The sequence below is a fragment of the Talpa occidentalis genome, unplaced genomic scaffold (assembly GCF_014898055.3).
Source record: "Talpa occidentalis isolate TD23 unplaced genomic scaffold, MPIMG_talOcc4v2.1 talOcc4.11, whole genome shotgun sequence".
NCBI lineage: Eukaryota > Metazoa > Chordata > Mammalia > Eulipotyphla > Talpidae > Talpa > Talpa occidentalis.
In genome coordinates, this window is record NW_023601104.1 from 72,691,108 (window position 1) to 72,715,799 (window position 24,692).

The window sequence follows — 24,692 nt, forward strand, 5'->3', positions numbered from 1 at the left end:
GCCAGGGAGCAACCCACATGGCACAGCAGACCTCTCCTGTCTTACCCACTGCTCCCCTCAGCAGTGTATTTCAGTCAATCTGCCTGTTCTGTTCCCCACTCTGTCTCTGGTGAATCCTCTCATCCCCTGCATCTCTGGCCTGTACCCCAGCTCTTGAGTGCATAAATAAATAAATCTTAAAAAAAAAAAGTTAGTATGTCTTCTCTATTAGCTGTAGATCTGGTATCAGTTGCTAAATTTCCCCCTTGAGCCCTTGGTTTAGTCTGCCCTGTTGTTTTTAGGCCTTTTTAGAGATTCCTTAAATAGGCAGTGCTTTTAGCTGAATCCTTTGTTATCATTCGACAGCCCTATTGGTAGGGTGGTATGTATATAGGAGAAATCCTATGATTAAGTCTGTCTTTTAGTGAACCTAACATAGGTTGTTTTGGCTTTGGTAAAACCTCAGTAGGTCAGGCTCTGTGTGTAAATAGTTTTCCTTGAAGATAGACCTTGTAAAGAGACCAGGAACTCTATTGTAAATAAATTGAGCTGATAAGTGAAATTCTCTGAAGCTAAAAAACATTACAATATGCTGTGTTATAATAATAGTAATGATCACAAAGAGCAATAAAAGAAATATGAAAATGTTAGTTTTAAATGTTATGCGTATTCATTTTTATATTTTCTGTCATGATATATAAATATAACGTTCCGAGATTCTTATAAATAAATTTTATTATCTACTTCAAGTTAATATACAATGTGAAAACTCTGAATGGACAGATTTTGTTCTAGCAGTGAAATATGAGTACGATAATTTCTAATTCCATTAGACTCTGTAATTTGTTTAAAAATTAACTATAAATTTTGATGTTATTTTATAACTAAAATATAGATTCTATAGTGTTTGTGACTCTCAAAGACAATTCTTTGGGCATATGAAATTAGATTTAACTCCCTGTAAATGTGTATAGTGAAATCATAACAAAATAAGACAAGTAAGAATGTTATATTCTTTTCTGTCGTGTCCTATTTAGGTAGTAGTACTTTAAAAATGACTGATGGATCCAAAGCTTATATATTTCTGAAATACTATGTAAGTAACAAGAATAATAGAGCTGTTATATAAACATCGCTTAGTAAGTATTTATATATACCATTTTCTAGGTACTTGAGGTCTTAAATTGTTATCTAAGAGACTTGTAGAGTTCTTAAATAAAAGCAGTGCCTGAGTAGTATTGACATCTGTAAAGCAGTAAAACTGGAGGTGATTTTCAAATCTCAAAATGTACTCATAATGTTGAGATTGTAATGCCGAATGGTAGAGTCACCTACTAACTAGCTAAGTGATTATTCCCTATAGCAGACTTTGGAATCCCTATTAATTTCTGTGCTTTATATGTTAAATTCACTTATTCAATTAAGCATTTATTTTGTGTGTGTGTTTTTTTTTTAATGTGTCTTACATGGTAGTGGCTGCTAAGGCAACAAGATGAACAAGTTAAAGTTTATGCTTTTATTCTAGTTTTGATAGGGAGAGAGATACACACAAAAACAACTACAGTACAGCCTGGTAAATGCATGATAGAGATATATACACTGGATTTTAAATTAATTCCTAAAATTTAAATTCCTAAAAACCAAAGATTTACTATATACCAGTTATTAACTCCCCAAGCCCCAACTAATAGCATTTGCTTGGCAGATATAGCCCTTGTTTTCCTGTGCATTGTGTAAATTCACCTCCCCTCTACACACATACACACACACAGAGACAAACACACACACAGACTCATAGTTCTACAGGCCAAGGTGATATCCTGACCCCAGGAAACTAATCTTTTAGGCCAGGCTATACCAGCAAAATTCTCTAGTGAGGTGTAATCTAATCTTAGTGCTCAGCTGAGCACTTCAGTTGTGGAATCTGATGGATCTTGAGTCTAACTCTTTGACTTATATCATCTATAAGTATACTTGTCATATAGGGTCATTTTGGTAACTAAAAGAAAATGCTATTATAAGCATTTAGCATAGTGTACAAGACATGGCCTTAGTAGCTATGAATATTATTACCAGACAGTTATAATAGGGTGATACTAAGTTGTAAAATTATGTAGACTGAAGTTGATTCTAAGATGAACCTTGAGCAAAGGAACAGTTGGATAAAGAGTGTATGCTGACTACATAGACTATATGACCACAGACAGATGGGAAGACCTGCAGGTTTCTCCATTTCTATAAGCTAGAATTGTGCCTCCTATTCTGTTTCTTGGCAGTTTTCTTGTATTCATACAGTAATCTCCTATTGATCTACTTTGACTAGATTTTTATTCTTTGTAACCAGTGATCCTTGACTAAAACAGTTCTCAATAAAAACTTTTTGTTGTTTGATATTAGTGAGAGGTAATAGTTATGCACATGTTTTGTTTTAACAAAATTTAACTATGAAGTGCTAGCTTCAGAACTCCAATATCCTTTATTTTATGAATTTTATATTCTATTCTAGCAAAGCAAGTGATATCAGCAGCGTAAGTAATACTCTGTTCTTCCTCTTCCCATCCTTTTCTAATTTCTGTGGTATATCTGCCTCTGATCTGCATACTGCAAGGAAAAGGAATAATGGTTTGTTAGTACATAAAGAAAAAGCATCTTTTACATCCAAAATATAACACAGTCTTTTATTGTATATGTTGTCTCCTGTATATTAAAGCCTAAGCGGGACATTGGGGCCATATCATTGATTCATCCAATTCATGATTCTTATGTAACAGCAGTCTTTCTTAGTGACGTTTTAGAGGAGATATGGTTGTCATCCATGATGTCTTTCTGACTTTTATCTTCTCTTGGGATAATGAGTTCTTAAGAATTCTATTTTGTAAAATTAGGCTTTATTTACTCTTTTTTTGGCCCTTTCCAGAGGATCCCTCCTGCCTTTGCTCCTGTCTCCCTCCTTTCTCTTGACCACCTCCACCCACACCTCTGTCTCATCTTATTTGTTTTACAGTCACCTTTTTATGTTTTGACAAAGAAATCAGAAATAAACCAAGTTCCATTTTGCTTTTATATAAATAAAAAATAAATGCATAGCATGTATCCATACACAATGTATATAATATATATATCATTGCATATATGTGTCATTGCATATATATATCATTGCATATATGTATATAATGCAAGCTGGTATAGCCCCTGTGGAAAATGGTATGGAATTTACTCAAGAAAATAAAAATAGAAATTCCATAAGGTCCTGCAATGCCTCTATAAGGCATTTATCCAAATATCATGAAAACTCTATTTTTTTTTATTTTTTTTTTTTTAAGAATTTTTTTTAAAGATTTATTTATTTATTTATACAAGCACTGGGTACAGTCAGAAGCGCGGGAGGGTGAGAAAATTCACCAGAGACAGAGCGGGGAACAGAACAGGCAGACTGACGAAATACACTGCTGAGGGGAGCAGCGGGCGCAGCAGGAGAGGTCTGCACGCCATGTGGGACCCTCGCCGGGCGGCCAGGAATCAAACTGGCTCTGCAGAGGCTGAGGGCAGCCTCGCAGCCCAGCGCTCAAGCGCTGAGCCACCGGGGAGGCCCTCATGAAAACTCTTTAATACAAAAATATTTAGACCTATGTACATAGTAGCATTGTTCACAATTAATCAAGTTATGGAAACACCCAAGTGCCCTTCAACAGATGAACAGAGAAACTGTAGAGCATATTATCAATGGACTATTACACGGCTGTGAAGAAAGATGAAACATTGGGTATTGGGACAAAAGTGGATGGACCATGAGGTGATCATGCTAAGTGAAATCAGTCAAAAAGTGAAAGATTTCCGATGGTTTCACCCATTTGCAGAATATAAATACCAAAAAAACACAAACAACAGTTACATGTAAACAACAGGAATAAACCCTGAACTGGCTAAAAGAAGATAATGGTTACCAGAGGGAGTGGACGAAGGGCAGGGACAGGGGGGCAGATGAGGTATGGGCAGGGGTGGTTTGGTGGAGGGAAAAAAATTACAGGAAAAAACATTTGTAATCTGTATCTGATAGGGCAAGTCTTTGTTAACAAGTATATTTAATTAACTGAACATTCTGTTCTGCTGGGATAATAGGAATAAGTGAGATAATAAGAATATTACTGTAACTTACTCAAGCCAATTGAAACTTTTCAAAAACTTTTTTAAAAGAGATAATGATGGAAATGATGTCAGGGTGAATTTTGGAGCTGCTGGATTGGTTTAACATACAATACAGGAAAATTTGCTGCTCCAGTCCCTGTTTTAGTAGGCGAAGACACTTGTCTGTTTTATCCAGCAATTTGTTTAATGCTTTTGCATTGCCTTTTATTTGTGCTGATTAATTTGCCCACCTCACGTCTCACAGATGTCTTAACTGTTACTATTTCCTTCTTCCTATCACAACTATATTTTCATTTTATTCTTTCTGGTTTAGCCAGAATTTCTAATTTCACTCCCTATTTCTTAGGACTAACCTTTACCCTGTTGTCTGGAAACCCAAATTTAGGCCTTCCTGATCTAACATAATTGTATGATAACTTAGCAGAAGAATTATAAGTGGCTAAAAATCCAGCATGAAACACTTCATTCCTAATTCTCCAACTATGTGCTAATCAGAGGCAGCTATAAAGTTCCCCTAAAACATGCCAACTGACAGCTCTATTCTGGAATACACATTAACATTAACATGTGTAACATCCTGGAATACACCTGCACACTCAGTCATCTCTTTCAGTTATTCTGAAATAAAAGAATAAAAGGCAAATATTGCCTTGAGCTCCTTCCTCCTGGCTATTTCTTTAAAGGAGCCAAGACATGTGGTAAAAGAATAAGAGTAAAATGAGAATGGAACTGTGATTTCTCCTAAGAGATCGGGGCAGGGTGGGGGGTGGGAGGGGGGGAGGACAGGTTGAGGTTTGACTCCAGTAAGTTTGGTGAGATGAAGCCTTGTCTTTCTACTGCTTTGACAGTGAGAAAAGCTATGTAGGAGTCCTTCTTTGGGATCCTTTGACTTGGAAGTTTAGTTCTAAGTTAGAAGAAATACTAAATTATTAAAAAGCAAAATAAAAAAACCTGAACCTCTAGCCATGAAGCTCTAGGGTCTATGTAATCTGAATCATTGAAGAAATTGTTGGCAATATCCTTTTATGAGCAAGCTGTCTGTAAACTGTCTGGAACCTTTTGGCAAAGTAACTTACATATGTATGTGAAAGTTAAATGACTAAATTTGTTTCAGAAATGTTGAGAATGACTGCAGGGAGACTTCTGTTTAGTGGCACGAAGCAAACAAATTTCTTTGGTCTTTTTTCTTTTGCCACTGTCCTCCCAGCTTTATCCTAAACTATAAGTCACTCTGATATTACATATTTTCCATTCACCTTTCTTTTAGGTCCCTATCTAGAGGTAAGTCTGTCAGAGTATCATCGAGGTCAGTATCATCGAACCATGAATCTAGTTGCCATTGCAAAGCATCTCTACTGCTGGTAAAAGCAGCAAGCATCTCATAAGAATGCTGCACCATCATTCCCTTAGTGTGATATGCTAATTCTTAAGAAAGTTGCTAACACTGCACTGTGCTTCATATGATTGAATTTAGAACTTTTCGCTCAATTGGTTGAAGACTTCAAACTGGCAGTAATAACAGTCTTTTGAGTTGTTACTTAAGTAGAGCAGTGATAGAATGCATATGACAGGTGACGACAGTCCAAAAAGATATCTTTATCAGCTGCAGTGGTTGAAAAACAAAGGAAAGTGCCCAGATGTTCACCTGTTTTAACAGTATAACTCTCCTTCATATTTAAAATGAGAGCAGAGTTCAGACATTAAGTGAGGACATAAATATGAATGTCATCTTGTTAAAATCTCAAAGAACTGACCTCATATAGTTATGTGAGTTTTTTTAAAAAAAATGACCATTGTTTGTGTCCAAGTAAAATCAACCTCAGGCCTCTAAATATCTACCACAGCCAGCTAGTTTTTGGTCTTGATCTCCTTTTACTCCTGCATTCTCTAACCAGTCTCTGAATGCCTCATAAAATTTAGTCAGTCATATTTGTCCACATAGTATTAAAGAAAATGTAAATCCTACAAGTCTAGATTCTTCATGGATAAAATTTAAGCATCAAATTCTTTGCTACAATATGAACAGAAAGTACTACCATTTTAATCAAGTTACTGCTCTTTTGCGCTTTCAGTTTATAACAGAATTTGGGCCAAGTTAGTAATGACAATGTCAGAACTCTCAGATGGCTAGGAGTTGCTGCTCGTTATTTCAGTGCTTGTGGTAAGCTGTATGAGTAAGATTTCCTCTGAGTATACATCTTATAGCTCCTTATATCTAGTATATCTGGGAATATATATTTGGCTTGCTGAATTGGGACACTGATAATTTTTTTCAGAGAATATAGTATTTTGGAAATTAATTTCATCCTGGACCAAGCCAGTTTTTGAGAATTGTTTAGCAGAATTGATCCCAGAATAAAGATTAATGTATTTTGAGAATTACCATGTCCAGAATCATGTTCAGCTTTTTTCCATGTAATATCTCATCCAGAAAATATCTTGATAAGTAAGCACTATTAATCCCATTTTATAGATGAATGAAGTGTGCTATTCTTAATGCCATTTTCCAGATAAAGAAACTGGAATGAACCTAAATATAACCTCTCTAGGTTGTATTTATAAATATGTAAACATATTAAATATATAAATGTATATATGAATAACCATTTAATATTACTGTTAACTTGTAGAGTATTTTGAACACCAGTTTTTGTGATTATAAAGCCTAGATTTTTAATCACTACACATTACAGTCAAGGTACTGCATGAATAGGCATTTACCTTACAATAATTTGCTTGATGTCTCTCCCCGCACCAGCCTTAAATAGGGCCGTGAGTCTCAGCAGTTGGCACAGTCCTTGGAATGACTGTTGCATGTGATGGTGATAGCAGCTATAATCATTGAAGGCAATCAAGAGGAAGTAATTAAAACCTCATTCTACCCCTCAGTACTTATTTGGGGGAAATCTGGACCTATGTGGGTAGTGAGAGAAATCTCCTTGAGAGGCTTGAGTCCAGAAAGTAGATAGCTTTTGAGAATCACCAAAAAGTTACTACTAATAATCCTCTCCTCCTCTGAGTGAAATTTAAGTTCCAGGTTGTAATGTCTTAGAGAATTTTTCTCAATTGGCAACCTTTTCTCATACCTCTTTTTCTTTTCTTTTCTTTTTTTTTTTTAATCTTCTGGTCTCTGTGAGTTCTATCTTCAGGAGAATTTCCCTCCTGAGTTCTTCTCTCACAAGCAAAGTGGTAGTGGTTGCTGAATAGCAACTGAAGAAAAAGGACAGCGAGTGCAGAAGAAATCCGAAGGACTTAAGCTCCAAAATTTTTCATCCCTAAAACATTTTTTGTTAGAACAGAACCTGTTCACTCATGGTCGATCTTAAACCCTTTGTGTTGAGTCTGCTGAAGACTGGAAATTCTACTTGACTAGCTCCAGGAGTAGTGTCTCTGTCATATGTCACATGGAATGATGACAGACTAATGCATTTAAACAGGACTGTTATAAATTGGCTAGCAGGAAAAAGGGTTTCTCTAGAGGTACTTGCTGGCAGCTATTGAGATAGTCTTTCAAAGAGCTAACTATGCACCTAGCAGAGGGCTTTAAGTGTGTACTAACAAGCCTCTGAGTTTGATCTCCCTTTAGCAGAGATGACCTTATAAAACAGGATTATCCACAAGAGGAGATCGTCTTGAAAATGAGTCCCCAAGATAATAATGACCAAATCAACTCAAGTTGAACTAAATAGTCAGTTGTGTAAAAACCCAGGCTAAAGCACAAGGAAAGCCTAGGCTAAAGAATCAGTTTACACGGATTCTTTATTCTTTACAAAGGAATAGCTGGCTTATGGGTGACTTACAACATTCTTTTGCTGAAAGATTCATGCAGTGCTTTTTTTTTTTAAAAAAAAAAACATCAGTCTTTTTATTAATTAATTTATTTATATTTTACATCATTGTTCATTTTTGTACAATGTATAATTTCTCTTCTCAGGTGTAGTCCCTGTAATATTCCCACCACAAATTCACCCATGCACCACCATAGTCTCTTGTGCTCTTCCCTCTCTCTCCCCTGCAAAATGTCTCTGATTTATAAGTTGCCTATTAATTCTTGTTTTTTTATTAATTACTTTTTTCCCCTGATCCCTTATTTGTTTCCCCTGTATTCCTCCTATAAGTGAAATCATCCGATATTTTTTTTTTCCTTCTGGCTTATTTCACTGAGCATAATCCCTTCCAGCTCCATCCATGTTGCTGCGAATGGCATGAGTTTATCCTTTTTTATTACTGAGTAATATGCCATTGTGTATATGTACCACATCTTCTAGATCCAATCATCTATTTTTGGGCATTTGGGTTGTTTCCATATCTTATCTATTGTAAATAGTGCTGAAATAAACATAATGGTGCAGGTATCCTTTTGAATTAATGTTTTTGTGTCCTTTGGGTAGAGTCCTAGGAGTGGAATTTCTGGATAATATGGTAGCTCCATTTTTAGTAGTTTGAGGCACCTCCTCACAGCTGTTTCCATAGTGATTGGACCAGTTCACATTCTTACCAGCAGTGTAGGAGAGTTCCTTTCTCGCCACATCCTTGCCAACATTTGTTGTTGCTAGTTTTTTTAAATTTGAGCCATTCTCATTGGTGTAGGGTGGTATCACATTGTGATTTTGATTTGCATTGCCCTTATTATAAGTGATGTTGAACATTTTTTATATACCTGTTGGCCATTTGCATTTTCTCTTTGGAGAAGTATCTTTTTAGCTCTTTTGCCTATTTTTTGACTGGATTGTTCACTTTGTTTTTGTTGAGTTGTGTGAGCACTTTGTACATCTTTGTGAGTAGTCTCTTATCAGCTAAACAACATTAAAGACTTAATACAATAACAGGGCACTCTTGATTGATCCAAGTGGCCATATTTAAATGCTTTTTAAAAATTATAGTTCCCTGCACTCCTATGTTTATTGCAGTACTATTTTATAATAGGCAAGATATAGGAACAACCTAAATGCCCCCAAAGATGAGTAGATCAAGAAGATACATGTGTATGTATATGTGTATATATATGTATATACATATGTATGTATACATGTATACATATATACACAAACTTAACACACACACCAACACAAAGCACATACAATGGAATACTACTCAGCAATCAAAAAAGACTAACTCATGCCATTTGCTGCAACATGGAGGGATCTGCAAGGGATTATACTAAGCAAAATAAGCTGGAAGAAGAAAGATAAATACCGGATGGTTTTACTTATATGTGGAATATAGAGAAACCAAACAAAGAGTCAAAGATGAACTTTAAAAACAGTCCTAGAAAGCTAATCATAGATCTGAGATATCCAGTAGTGTTGGGAGAGGGGGAATAGGAAGGATGGGAATGGTGGTGGTGGGAGAGAGTGGACTGTGGGTGGTTTGGTAGTGGGAGATCTATGGTGACCACACCTGAGGGGAGAAATCCTATAATGTCAAAACATGAACAAGAATGTAAAACAATGTTTCTTTAAAAAAAAAAAAAAGTAGGTTACAGAAAGTAGAATGTAGTAAACACAAAGAATCTGAACCTGGCTCTTTTCATAGCTGTATTACCTTTGAAAAGTTCACTTAACTTCTTTCACTCTGTTTCCTCTGTAAAATTAAGGAGTTTAAATAAATCTGTGTTTACCAAACTCTGAAACCTACCTTCAATTACTAGTGATGATTTTAGTTAGTATATGAGATAATTTCAGATAGTTTCCTTATAAAACATTAAAATATTGAGTCACATAGTTGAGAAAGTTATTCTTTTTTTAAGATAAAGTCTCAATTTGGTATCAAGATATCTATGAAAGCTCTTTAACACTAAATAATAGGTGGTAGAGGTGGACATGAGTAGGGCAGGTACTGTGAATCCTCCATTTCTCGAGAGTTGCTATAGAAGGGAAATTAAAATTAATTCCATTCCTTAGAAGTACAGTAATACTTCCCCTTCTGTCTACCTCATTTCCCTCCACTTGGAAGGGAAATAATGTATTATACAACTGCTCAGTTTGAGAAGAGGAACCAAACATGTGATCACAGCCCTTTCTGGCTTCCCTTATGTATGGGCCATTGTCAGAAGACATGCTCTTCCTCCTCTACTGGGTAGCGGACAGTGTTGACAAACATAGTGTTGACAAAAACTGCTTAGAAACCTATAGTCCCTATATCAAACACACAGCGCCACATTCTCCATCTTATCCTTATTGATAATCAAGCTGACATTTTAACTGCCATCTTATTCCTCTCTTTCTTATTTGGTTTCAAACTTGCAGGAGATGTAAGAGGAAATGAAGTTATTACCCCCTTAAAAACTCACTAATTCTCTTTTGTTTTCCTTAACAGAAATCTGACTTGAGCTTAGAACCCTGCATAAGCAATAGTATCTATATAGAATTTAATAACATACTTTTGTTTTCATTGAAATTATATTTATAGTTACCATCTGTAAAATAATTTACACTTTAAAAATAAATTTTTAAAACATTCACTAATACAGATAGTTTAAGGATATGTTACAAATTATAAAGGCAATGCACAAATGACTAAAGTTTAGAAAACTAAATAAGATTATATCCAGCGTCTGTTCCAGATTTAAATTCTTTTAAATTTAATAACATGGTTTTGTTTGCAGTAAAATTGCATTTATAATTACCATGTACAAAATAAATTAACTTTTAGAAATGTGATTTTTTAAAATACTAAATAGTAAGATAGTACAATCAAATAAACATGATAAACAAGTAGGGACCTTTGAACATAGCATGTACTGTTATTCTTTCACTTTGAAATATATTACTGAGAAAGCTAAACTTTTATTCTGTGCCACTTTTTTTATCTATAACTATAAATATCCTTTTAACCAGGTATCAAGTATTGATACCTTTAGATGACATGTTTGTTGGTGATGGTATTTTGTTTATTTTTCTTTCACTGAAAGCAATCTAGTTCTGTGTGAGGTTTTTGTATTAGAAACTTGGGGCAGATAACATCCATGCTACCACTGAGTCCTCTGCAGCACACTGCTGGGCTCATCACAATATTAATAAATAGCTTAACACGTGAATGAATGAAAACAAGCAGTAAAGACAAACAGACTTCTCTGTCTTAAAGATATGGCTTCCAGTTGTTTTAAAAGCTGTCAACAGGACCAGCTGTAAGGAAGTGGAGGCCTTGGATAAAAGAGGGAGCTAGTTTCACTGAACATTTAGAATAACCTTGTTTGGAAGAAATCACAATTTTGTTTTTGTTCGTGGTCACCTATTACAAACTAGGACTTCCTTTCTTTCTGTTTTTTATAGGAAATAAACTACCTTTCTCTTTTCTTTTTTTCCTCTCTCACACATATACTACTTATCTCTACATCAGGGAAAGCACCCCAATTTTTCTTGCCTTCTGGGGACTATTAGAACTTAATGTAAATTAGTCTATATTAGTACTTTTCCCACATACTCATGATTACAGTTTCTCATCTGGTTAAGTTTCCCAACTCCTTTATAATTGGCATCTTACAAAACTGTAGTAGTGGTGGTCAATTTTTTTTCTACTATTTATTCATGCAACAAATGCCATGTTTTAAGAAACCTGAAATGAGTTTATATATCAGAGAGACAGACTATTAACCAGACCTTTTTAATTCTTAGTTATGCCAGCTGACTTTCTAACAACCATGCACTTGGCTTGAATGGTTACATTCTCAGATTATGTAATTTACATTAAAACATTTTGTATACATGCAAGAAAACAGAATTTGAGAATTGTGTTTCATTCTGGTGAATATATTTTAAATTGATTCGAGATTTATTCTCTAAAGTGCAGTTTTTTTAATGGTCCAGTGATTAGCTATGATTCTAATTTCTTATGCATCATGACAATATCTTAACTGGAGTTATTTGTATATTCAGGTTAATATATTCTGTTATTGAAAACTTGATTCAGTACATTTTATATTAGTGAAGTTTCTCTGCTTGGTTTCTTTTTATTTTCTAGCTATTACTCAATTATTAGGTGGTCTTTATTATGTAATCTCCAAGCGTGCTGATTATCACACTTTGGTTTGCTCTTCTCATTGCGTTATAAAGTTGATAGAACAGCAGCAACATTAATGATATATAGAAGTTGGATTCTAAAACTAATCATCTATGAAATTTAGTATGTTATTTTAAATTAATATCCAGGCAGATAATCAGCACAGGTTCTATTATTATCAAAACTGAGAACATAATAGATCTATTTTGGCCAAAAAAACCCAAAAATAGTCACTGAATTTTTTTTTCTTTAAAAGATATGGATATTTTGCTTGTAACTATAATCTCTAGGGCTCTCTAGAGTCATTGTACTCTGTCATGAAAGTAATGCCATTTGCTATAATGACAAGCTGGAAGTTAAGAGACCACTTTATTGTCTAATTCAGCAACAGTTAACAAAAAAATAGTTCTTTGTCTAACTGGCTAAACCCACTGTCAATAATGGTTATTCTCCAGTTAAATATTTTGAGTGCTGGATATCATCTTTACCTTGGGTATGAGATACTGATATGGCAGCATATTATTATAGGAGAGAAAGAGGCCATGGCCTTGAGGTTGAAGGTGAAATTCAACCCTGTCACTTTTATAGCTAGTACCTTGAACAAGATACTTATCTTCCTCTATAATGTAAAAATTACAATACTTCTTTAGAATTGCTATGAGGATAAAAGTACCAGAGTGAGTTCTTGTTAAACATAGTTGTATGGGAAATACAATATGGTAACAATATGTTTTGATATTCTTTCAGGTGAAGTTAAGGACAAAAATGTTCAGGTGGTCGAGCTCCCCATTGTAGACAGTCTTCATCCTCGTCCTCCGTATTTACCCCTGGCTGTACCAGAAGACCTTGCAGACCGACTTGTGCGAGTGCATGGTGATCCTGCAGTATGGTGGGTGTCCCAGTTTGTCAAATACTTGATCCGCCCTCAACCGTGGCTTGAAAAAGAAATAGAGGAGGCCACCAAGAAACTTGGCTTTAAACATCCAGTTATTGGGTAAGAATCTGACTTTTTCCTCACAAAATGAAATGTAATAGCAGGACTATATATATACCTTTGTAATATGTTATGAACTTTATAATATATAGTTCATTTTCATAGCCTCACCCAAAAACAGAGGTTCCAAGTTTACCTTAAGCCACAATGGAGACTGTTCTTTGTTACTGAGAATAACTGAGTCATCATACTTTGTCACCTTTCTTTATCTGTTCTTTTATTCATTCAGAAAATATAATAAACCCATATTTCTGAAATTAGCTCACTCTCCCAGAGAAATCAGTGAATTTATTTTGAATATAGCACATGATGAATGAAACTGTCACATTGGTAGCTTTTCTGTTGCACTGTATTCTTAGTCTCCATAATTGCCAGTTATTATTTTGTATTTTTGATATTCTGTTTTCTATTGGAAGCTATTTTGAAAACAGGGCTATCAATTAAAATATGAGATAATTTTAAGGTTATTATTTCAAATTATCTTTTGACCCACTTGGGAGTCATCATGTACATACAAGTTCAGTCTTGTGCTTATGTTAAGGGGGCTGTATCAAAAAGTCCCAGGAGCAGGAAAAACCCAAGTGAGTATCTTTGCTTACAAGCCTGTGCTTCTGTATATATATATATATATATATATATATATATATATATAAAGAGTTACTGAAAGAGGAGTTTTCCTGGATTCTTATGCCAACTTTCACGTTATGGGAAATATTTTTTGCTTATTGGAAAGAATACTGGACTATTGAGTTAGGTGACCTGGTTAATACTCCTGGTTTTCCCCCAATTCTGAGCCAAAATTGCTATTGGGCTTTGATTTTTTTCCATCTATAAAATAAAGAAATTATGGTAATATCTACCTTAAAAATGATAACGTTTTAATATAAGGATAAAAAAATTATTTCTAAGGAAAAATTCTACTATAAGTACTACTGCCTTTCAGACAGACTGATATTTAAATAAAAATTCCTGAAAATAAACATGTTGGTTAGACTATGGCATTCTGTAGCTTATACTATTTGTAATAAAGTCAACTATAGATAAATATTAATACAGATTTTGATTCGTTCACATATTTGTAGAACATATATTGAGTATATGCTGCATGGGGTCAGAGATTAAATTTTTAAAAATGGCTCCTTCCAGCTTGCTGCAATCTGTGGGAAAAGAGACTTACACAACTAACATTATATGGTAGAGTGTGATAAATACTCTGAGAGAACCATAAAAGGTACAAAGAGAGATTAAGGAGAGGGAAATATACTTACATCTGGATCAGGAAAGGCTTAATAATCGCAATATTTGAACATCTTCAAAGATAACCATATATAGTAGTTAAATTAGCAAAATACCTTCAATTACATTATTTCATTAATCCTATAACACAATTCTATCAAGTAGGCATAGAATCATTTTATAGATCAGTAAATTAAGCAAAGAATATCTTGGTCCAAAGTTCCTGAGTTAATAAAGGCAAAACCAAGACTTAAACCTTTTTTTTAAATTAATTTATTTTATATAATTCTTTTTTTTTTATAATAAATTTTATTTTTATATTCCCCATACAATTGCACCCCCCCATTCTGACCCCAATCCCTCCCCTCCCCCCCCACCCCCCAAAAAGTGTCTCTGGTTCATAGTTTTTTGTTGATTTTGATTTTCACTTTCTTATAGTTATTCATTTTCCTGGTCCCTTATTTAAGTTTTCTAGATTCCTGTTATGAGTGAGACCATCCGGTATTTTTCTTTTTCTTTTTGGCTTATTTCGCTGAGCATGATCCCTTCCAGCGCCATCCATGTTGCTGCAAATTGCATGTGTTTATCTTTTTTGAATGCTGAGTAATATTCCATGGTATATATGTACCACATCTTCTTGATCCAGTCATCTATTTTTGGGCATTTGGGCTGTTTCCAAAGCTTAGCTATTGTAAATAGTGCTGCTATAAACATAGGGGTGCAGGTGCTCTTTGGAATTGATGTTTCTGTGTCCTTTGGGTAAATACCTAGGAGTGGAATTGCTGGATCATATGGAAGCTCTATGTTTAGTAGGTCCAGAAATCTCCACACAGCTCTCCATAGTGGTTGGACCAGTTTGCACTCCCACCAACAGTGCAGGAGAGTTCCTTTTTCTGCACACCCTCGCCAACATTTGTTGTTGCTAGTTTTTTTAATATGTGCCATTCTCACTGGTGTAAGATGGTATCTCATGGTAGTTTTGATTTGCATTTCCCTGATTACAAGTGATGTTGAACATTTTTTCATATGCCTGTTGGCCATTTGCATTTCCTCTTCAGAGAAGTTTCTTTTTAGTTCTTCTGCCCATTTTTTGACTGGGTTATTTTCTTTGTCGTTGTTGAGTCTCATCAGCTCTTTGCAGATTTTTGTGATCAGTCCTTTATCATTAGTGTTGTGCAAAAATGTTCTCCCAGTCAGTGGGGTTTCTCTTTGTTTTTGTTATTGTCTCTTTTGCTGTGCAGAAGCTCTTTAATTTGATGTAGTCCCAGTTATTTATCTTTGCCTTCACTATCACTGCTTTGGGTGATGTATCTGTAAAGATGTCTTTGATGTGCAAATCACGTAGTGTTTCGCCTATATTTCCTTCTATATATTTTATGGTTTCAGGTCTTATGTCTAGTTCTTTAATCCATTTTGAGTTGATTTTTGTGTATGGTGTGAGGTAGTGGTCAAGCTTCATTCTTTTGCATGTAGCAACCCAGTTTTCCCAGCACCATTTATTGAACAAACTTTCTTTGCTCCAATGCATAGTCTTTGCTCCTTTGTCAAAGATTAGTTGACCATAAATCTGTGGGTTTATTTCTGGATTTTCTATTTGATTCCATTGGTCTGTGTGTCTGTTCTTCTTCCAATACCATGCAGTTTTGATGATTATGGCTTTGTAGTATAGTTTGAAGTCTGGGAGTGTGATGCCTCCATTCCCTTCTTTCTTTTTTAGGAGAGCTTTGGCAGTTCGGGGTTTTTTGTGATTCCATATGAATTTCATCAATAATTGTTCTATTTCTTTGAAGAATGACATTGAAATTTTGATTGGAATAGCATTGAATCTGTATATTGCTTTTGGTAGGATGGCCATTTTAATAATGTTTATTCTATATGATAATATACATAGAGAACCCCAAAAACTCCACAGAAAAACTAATTCAACTCATCAATCAGTTCAGTAAAGTGGCAGGATACAAAATCAACACACAAAAGTCAGTAGCCTTCCTATACACAAACAATAAATCTGAAGAAGAAGAAATCAAAAAAAACATCCCTTTTATTATTGAAACAAAAAAAATCAAATATTTGGGAATAAATCTAACAAAAGAGGTAAAGGACCTATACAAAGAAAACTATAAAACACTGTTAAAAGAAATAGAAGAAGACACAAAGAAATGGAAAGATATTTTATATAATTCTTACATAATTTTCATTTTTGCACAATGTATGCATTTTTATTTTAGTTATATTCCCCATATAATTCCCACTCCTCTTATTCTCACCCTAATCCCTCTTCTCTTCCTCTCCCCGCCCTCCCCACCCCACACCCCATAGTGTGTTTCTGGTCTATAGTTGCTTGTTGATTTTGATTTTTATTTTATTACAATTAGTCTTTTTCCTGGTCCCTTATTTACGTGTTCTAAATTTCTAAGACCATCTGGTATTTTTCTTTTTCTTTGTGGCTTATTTATCTGAGCATGACCCCTTCAGCTCCATCCATGTTGCTGCAAATTGCATGAGTTTATCTTTTACAGATTCAGTGCTATTCCAATAAAAATTTCAATGACATTCTTCAAAGAAATAGAACAATTATTGATGAAATTCATATGGAGCCACCAAAAACCCTGGATAGCCAAAGCTCACATGAAAAAAAAAAAGAAGGGAATGGAGGCATCACACTTGCAGATTTCAAACTATACTACAAAGCCATAATAATCAAAACTGCATGCTATTGAAACAAGAACAGACACATGGACCAATGGAACCAAATAGAAAATCCAGAAATAAACCCACAGATTTACGATCAACTAATCTTTGACAAAGGAGCAAAGAATGTGCAATGGAGCAAAGAAAGTTTGTTCAATAAGTGGGAAAACTGGGTCGCTACATGCAAAAGAATGAAGCTTGACTACTACCTCACACCATGCACAAAAACCAACTCAAAATGAATTAAAGAACTAGATATAAGACCTGAAACCACAAAATATATAGAAGACCATATAGGCGAAACACTAAATGACATGCACCTCAAAAATACCTTTACAGATACATCACCCAAAGCAGTGATAGTGAAGGCAAAGATAAACAGCTGGGACTACATCAAATTAAAGAGCTGTACAGCAAAACAGACAATAGCCAAAACAAAGACTTAAACCTTCATAACTTTGTTTGGATTTCCTGAAAGCTGCCCTTACTATTTTCCATTAAATATCTACTTAATAGTGGATTCACCAAATACATAAAATTGAAGTACTGTAGACAGCTGAGTTATTTCCACATTGGTGTAGTAGACCATAGTGAAAAGTATATAATAGGATTCAGGAATCTTGGGGGTTCCATCTAGTCTTCACCGGTAATATGTTACATGACCTTGGGTAACTTACTTGACCATTCTGGAACTTCACTAATTGCCACTTTTCTCATTCATTCAAAAAAGTAAAAACGAGGTTACATGGTATATTTCTGCTAATAACAATTGGATGTTTATGTCTATCCATTGTTTACTCATTCATTCATTCATTCATATATCCATTGCTTTTGGTGCCACTAGGATTACCTACCCCAAAGGAGTTTGATATCTGTTGATAATAGTAAAAGTCAGGCAGGTAAACAAATAACATACCTTTATGAAAACTGAGTTGAAATGTATGTGGGGTAACTAGCCTCTTTGCCTCTGTTACCTTTTTATTCACTGAAATGTCTTCAGAAGTCTCAGTTTCCTTAACTGTCAGATAAAAGAGTTAAATTAAATGACTTCTAATAACCTTCACAGTTCTACCATTCAGACGCTTCCATTATAATTCATTCACTGATTCATTTATATATTCATTGTTTTTGGTGTAACTGGGATTTCCTACCCTTAGTCAAGCTCTGCCACTGTCTAAAAGTCTCCTCTTCCTTTGATTCTTCCATTATTACAATTCTCCATCATTTTTATTTTTATTTTCATATTTTCCACCCCATATTTTCCCTTGTGTCTTAGTCTTCAGACATAGAAATTTCTGACCCCTATACTAAATGTTAGAGCTACAGAAAGTACATTTTGAAATCAGAGTATCAAATTGTGTTTCTTCTCATGGAACTTTACATTGAAATTGTTCTTTCTGGGCCTCCCCGGTGGCGCAGCGGTTGAGCTCTGGGTTGCGAAACTGCCCGCGGCCTCTGCAGTGCCGGTTCGATCCCCGGCTGCTCCCCGGCCACAGGGTGAGGGTCCCACATGGCGCGCAGACCTCTCCTGCCTCCCGCTGCTCCCCTCAGCAGTGTACTTCGGTCCTTCTGCCTGCTCTGCTCCCCGCTCTGGCTCTGGTGAAATCTCTCACCCTCCCGCGCTTCTGACTGTACCCAGTGCTTGTATAAACAAACAAACAAGCAAACAAACAAACAAACAAATAAATAAATCTTTAAAAAAAAAAAAGAAATTGTTCTTTCTGTCCCGCTTCATCTCTGTGGAACAGAGTGACAATACCAATTTCCTGAGAGAAGCAGTGAATAAGAAGGATGTAGGAAGGAAATATGACAAGTATTCAAAAGATAATATTCACATCTGTACTATATTCTGGAATGCAAAGACTAGCTGTGAAGGTGTCAGAGTGACACCAGTGAAGTCAACCCCTCACTCCAGATTCAGAATGAAAAGTTGACCTTAGGCTTCATCTAAGCATTCCCTTATATTGTGACCTAAAAGGAAATAGATCTACCTTTTTTCTTTTTTTCCACATATGAAGCATGGATAGTAATTTGTGGAATAATTACTTTGGAAGCATTATGATGGAAGAGTAATAATGCCTTATTCTGTTCAGGACATGTAAATCTGTGTCCCCAATTTTACAATTTTGAGGCCTTTCTTGAAATAGGGCAATGAGATAAATATCTGCTTGTGTTTGGTAGTGTGAAAAACAGAGAGAGGAAAGTTATTATGCATACAATAATAGGACTGAAATGTTACAAGAACTTAAAATACTAAAAAGTCTTAAAAGATTTGCCTGGGTTGATTGTGCTATAGGAAGATTCTTTGCAGGTCAGTGTTTTTCTCAGACAACATTAAATTCCATAGTTAAATTAACTATATTAGATAAGATAAGGAAAAGAAAAACCTGGCATCAAATTGTTATGAACAACCTATGTAATGTTCTGTTAATAGCAACTGTGGGGCTTCCCTGGTGGCCTAGGGATTAAGTCTCAGCAGTATCACTGCTATTGTCTGAGTCTAGTCCCCCCCAGGGAGCTAACCCACTTGTGTTGTAGCAGACTTCTGTCTTGCTTGCTGCTCCCCTCCACAATGTATTTCAGTAAATCCAACTGCTCTGTTCCCCATTCTCTGGTGAATCCTCTCACTCCCTGCACCTATGGCCTAGACCCCAGATCTTCTACACAAAAAAATAAATAAAATCTTTAAAAAAATAGCAACTATAAATCTTGATATCACTTGCTGTGAAAAATCTTAAGTTATAGCCATTATTTTTTCTGGAAAGCTGGTTGGTAGTTCATTGCCTAGTATGAGTAGAAGTCTGACCCTTCCATGTATTCCCCCTATGTCAATTACATTCTTTATAAGAAAGCCTTCTTCAAAATCTTTATTTCTAAAGATATATTTGAGGGGTTTTTTTTATGTTTGTTTTTCTAAGGGTGAAAGTGAAGAAATTTTTTTTTAGAATACCCATAATACCACCATGAATAAGCATATAAAGTTGAGCACCCTAAAAGCACCCAGTGGATCAGAACATTATCCGATGAATCTGACTTCTCCATCTGTCCCCCAGAGTCCATGTCAGACGCACAGACAAAGTGGGAACAGAAGCCGCCTTCCATCCCATTGAGGAATACATGGTACACGTTGAAGAACATTTTCAGCTTCTCGCTCGCAGAATGCAAGTGGACAAAAAAAGAGTGTATTTGGCTACAGATGACCCTTCTTTATTAAAGGAGGCAAAAACAAAGTAAGTTAGAAGAACTAGTGATTCTGGAGTAGACTTTCCTCTTTGCAGTTGAACGGAATTCTTAACTTCCATGACTTGTGATTCTTGTTATGTTATTACAGATTTTTGAGGTTTTTTTAGTAACAACTGTGTACTTATGTAGCCATTCATGTAATCAAAACATCTTTGAAGTGCCTGAAAGGTGTAGATTTCATTCTGAACCCTCTTCTCTTAGCTTGTAAGCAGCTCCCATCTTGCTATGTACTCATATGACCTCTCTTTTTATATTTGGAAAAGAGATAGCAAGCTCTTTGTAAAGGTATTAATTCCATCATGAGACCTCCACGCTTAAGATCTTATTTAACCCTAATTGCCTCATCTCTAAATACCATCATTTTGGGAGTTAGGACTTCAACATATAAACTGTGTGGAGTCGCAAACAGCCCGTCCACAATGCTAACCAACTATATGCATCTGTTAGCAATAAAACACAACTAGATATTGCGCTTTGGATCTGACCATCTTCACCAATAATTATTGACAACTCCAAACATACATAAGGTATGCCTTTCATCTTATAAAAATTTCTGGAATTTGTAAGTTATTATAAAGAAAAGTAAAGAATCAGAATATAAGTTTTGTAAGTGGTAGAATAAGGATTGTTGAGTCTGTATTGAAAAGTAACCATCATTTATTGAGTTTGCCTATATTTCAGGCACTGTGCTAGGTGCTGGGATTCCATGATAAGCAAGACACTTTGCTCTCAAGGAATTCCCAATCTACTTATGAAACAGACAGTTATTCTATAGTGTGAGTAATGCTACTATAGAATTAACATGGTGTATTATGAAAACACATAAAACACTGATCCTAATTGGGAATTTATCATGGGATCTGAATGAACCTAGAATTGGCCTTGATTTAATATCAATTTTAGCTGTATGTGAAAGTAGGAAATTAAGACTATAAAGTTGTGGGCTTAGCGCTACACAAATACCATCTGCTTTAGAAATCATCAATAAGTCCTTGACTAAGTGTCCCTCCACTATCTTAGTGTTCAGCAATAGCTTACTTCTATCTCCTTCACTAGATTATAAGCACTTTAGACGCAGTTACCTAGCTCTGGTAAGTGCCTTATGTTTTTTTCAATCCTGCCAAATTGAAAATACTTTTATTAGCAGTTAATTGTTTAAGCAATTTGACTAATTAGTTTATTTCCTGGTTCCTTTTTTATGTTACAAGTGGGGATATGGAAGAAAAACAAAGTTAGAATGAGGACTCTAATATGCATGTGTTATCTAAATCATTGGATATTAATTTAAATCCTTTTTCTGCCTCCTAAGAGTCCAATTTCACTCCATATATAAATTTTTTTTTCCCTTAAAAAAGTTGCTCTTTCTCTCTCTCTGTCACACACACATGCAATAAAGGATTAAGAAATTCATCAGTCAAATAACCAAGTATAAACCAAGTTACATACTTATAATTCTTCTATAAAGTAAAGATGATTTTACATGTGAATCTTATTAACATTTGGGTACAAAACATAATAAAACAATTTAAAAGATACCTTTACAGTTTGATCAGATCTATTACAGAGAGACAAAGTAGAAATGGCTTACTGTGCTTCTTCATTTTAAAATACCAGGCTAAATTTGTAGCTTGGTTGAAAAATATAATTTTATTTGTTCTTGAATGCATCATAGTTTTTTTTTTCCTTTTTCTTTGTCCTTGATTAGCAAGATAATTCATGCTTATTAGGAAATGTGAAAGTTGGTAGGGATTCAGTCAAGTTAAAAATATTAATCACAATCCCATTATTCCCTGGCAACAACTATTTGTATATTGACAAATTCTCCTCAGACATTCATATAGTTACACATTTTTAATAGTTGATTGTATTCTATATAATTTGAACTCTTTCTTACTTAATATACCAATTTATTCCTAGGTCAATAAAAAAAATCATTGTAAGCATCTTTTTTAATGACTACATATCCTGTGTAGGAATATGCTATTGCTTGCTTGACCATTCTCCTCATATTGAAGAGTTAGGTTATTTCTTTTTTTTTAGTTTTATAAATAATGCTATAGTGTATTCCTAAAATTATCTACATTATTTCCTTAAACTAGATTTGTGAACTTTGGGAGTATTTAGGTAAAAGGAACTTAACACTTTATAGCTTTGATCAAAAGTGCAGCATATTTTTACACAAAGTTACCCTTATAGTGCAGCTGGCAGTAGTATCTACTTGGATGTGGAAATAGTAAAACTTGAGTTTCCTCTTTGTGGTCAACAGCTAGTAACTATCCAGATGCATTCAAGATAGTCCAGGCAGTAGTTTTTTCCATGTTCTGTTATAAATGTAGTAGTAACATTTTATGCATATTTTTTCTTTTTCTGGACATTCTTTTTAAATTTGATTTTCTGAGTCATTTTAAAGGTCTTCTCAGGAATTTAAATGCTATTTCTCTCCATTATTTTGCATAAATAAATAGTTTTCTACTCTGAGTTAAATGTTTTACACCTCTCAGGATTGGCTTGGTACCTAAGGAAACCATAAAACTCTGTCAATTGTTTTTGGAGTCCAAAAGCATGAATTAATCTCTTAGCAAGGTACATAGTGTCTACGGTCATTATAGCATTTTTGCTTTAAGAGGGTGAAGAGATGAAGAATTACCTGAAATGACTCACAGGATTTTCATAGTCAAAAAAGAATCCATTTTCTGGGTATGATACGTTTATAAATGGGATCAAGATAAGCTTGATACATGTGATTTCTGTGTGAAGATGAGCAGCAATACTTTGCTGCTTGTTGTCATACCGCAGGTTTCTCTAAATTAAGATGGAGTTCATCATGAGATTTTAGTACCTATCCCAGTGAATATGGCAGCCATCTCTAATGTGGAGATCTCTCTCTGAGGTAATTCACTATTATATTTGCTTAAATAACAGAATCATTGGAGGTCAAGGAAATAAGAACTATTAAAGTTGTCTATGCAATATTCTAGGATTGTGGGGATTGGGGATGGAGTCAAACAGTAAGAAAAACAAGCCTTTAAAAATTGCTCAGATTAAATATGTATACATTTAGTTCTTTATCGAAGATGCTAGAGGAAGGCTTCCTGAAATTAGGTTCATTTAAGTGAGTAGTGGCAAGAAAAATTGTCACAAAGGTTTTGTTGCCCTGTGAAATGAAGAATCAACAGTAAAGTGTGGTAAATTTCTTCACTAATTTATTGAACAACAATATTCCAGGCATAGAACACACTGGGAATACAAAAAGAAATAAAAGATAATGTATGGCTCATAATTTTAGGGACTGTCATGTGATGGTGTGTAATTTTGCAGATAAATATAGTATAGTTAGATACGGGTCCTGAAGAAGTTGTATACCAGGTACTCTGAAATCCTGGCAAAGACTTTTCCCCCAGTTCAAAGAAGAATATTTTATGTTAGTTTACAACTTCAAGTTAGTCCTTTGTGGGTGACATAAAGAAAAGGAAAAAAAAAATTACCATTGCCAATCTCTGCAATCTTCCAGGAGAAGATTACAGATCTTACTTGTGAAAAAAAAAAAAAAAAAAAAAAAAAGGCAAGAAACAGACATACTTGTGCAGAAAGGTCCACTGTGAGAACTGCAAGATCTCCCTCTTTCATGCACCGTCTTTATGTTTGGCTTTTCCATTCTTTTTATCCTTCATTAAGTGGCCTTTTGCTTATGGATTTAAGACCTGAGGAACTTAGGTGATCTTTTGATTTGGTTCCAGGGGAAGGACTTTAAATTAGAAAAGACAATAATGTTAATGTCACTTCTCAGTAAATAGGTCACTCCTTTATTTCATGGAAGACCCTAGCCATACTGACAAAGTTAGTCTTTATTCAAAGATAAGACCCTATACTGGTGTGTTTTACCAACTCCCCTTCTCCTTTATCCTCCAGCCTTTTCAGATTTATTTGTTCTTTCAGCCCCATGCCTGGGTATGCCACTTCACGAGAATCACATTAAAAGGCTTTTTTGGTGGTTTTCCTTATAGAACAAATGTGACATTTCCTTCTCCCTGATTTTGGAACTGAAGAGAGCAAAACTGATGATGAAGCCAGTGGATCTGACACTGAAAGCCAGTCAGAAACACTTCCAATATTAAGCAGTATTTGTATTCATTCATTCATCCGTTCACTTTCCAGCTCACTTATTCCAGTTCCAGGTCATGGATAGATGGAGCCTGTCCTTATAGCCCTGGACAGGGCACCCTTTCATTGCAGGGTGTACTGGCATGCACACCCACACTCACTCAGAGTGGAAGAATTTAGACACTCCAGTGAACCCAGCATGTACATCTTTGAGGAGTGGGATGAAGCCTAAGTAGCCAGAGAAAACCCACAGACAGGAAGCATGTGCAGACTCCACACTGACAGTGACCTCACCCAGGAA

At 35.0% G+C, this 24,692-nt stretch overlaps 1 protein-coding gene across 7 annotated transcripts in view; it reads left to right on the forward strand.

Annotated features, from left to right (window-relative positions):
• FUT8 (fucosyltransferase 8) overlaps nucleotides 1-24,692 on the forward strand; it is a 206,528-nt gene that overhangs the window by 176,293 nt on the left and 5,543 nt on the right. For all 7 annotated transcript variants that reach the window (XM_037503518.2, XM_054691117.1, XM_054691107.1 and 4 more), the window contains 2 exons: nucleotides 12,874-13,120; nucleotides 20,101-20,277. In XM_037503518.2, the coding sequence (XP_037359415.1) occupies nucleotides 12,874-13,120; nucleotides 20,101-20,277 (424 nt within the window). The remainder of the gene's footprint in view (nucleotides 1-12,873; nucleotides 13,121-20,100; nucleotides 20,278-24,692) is intronic.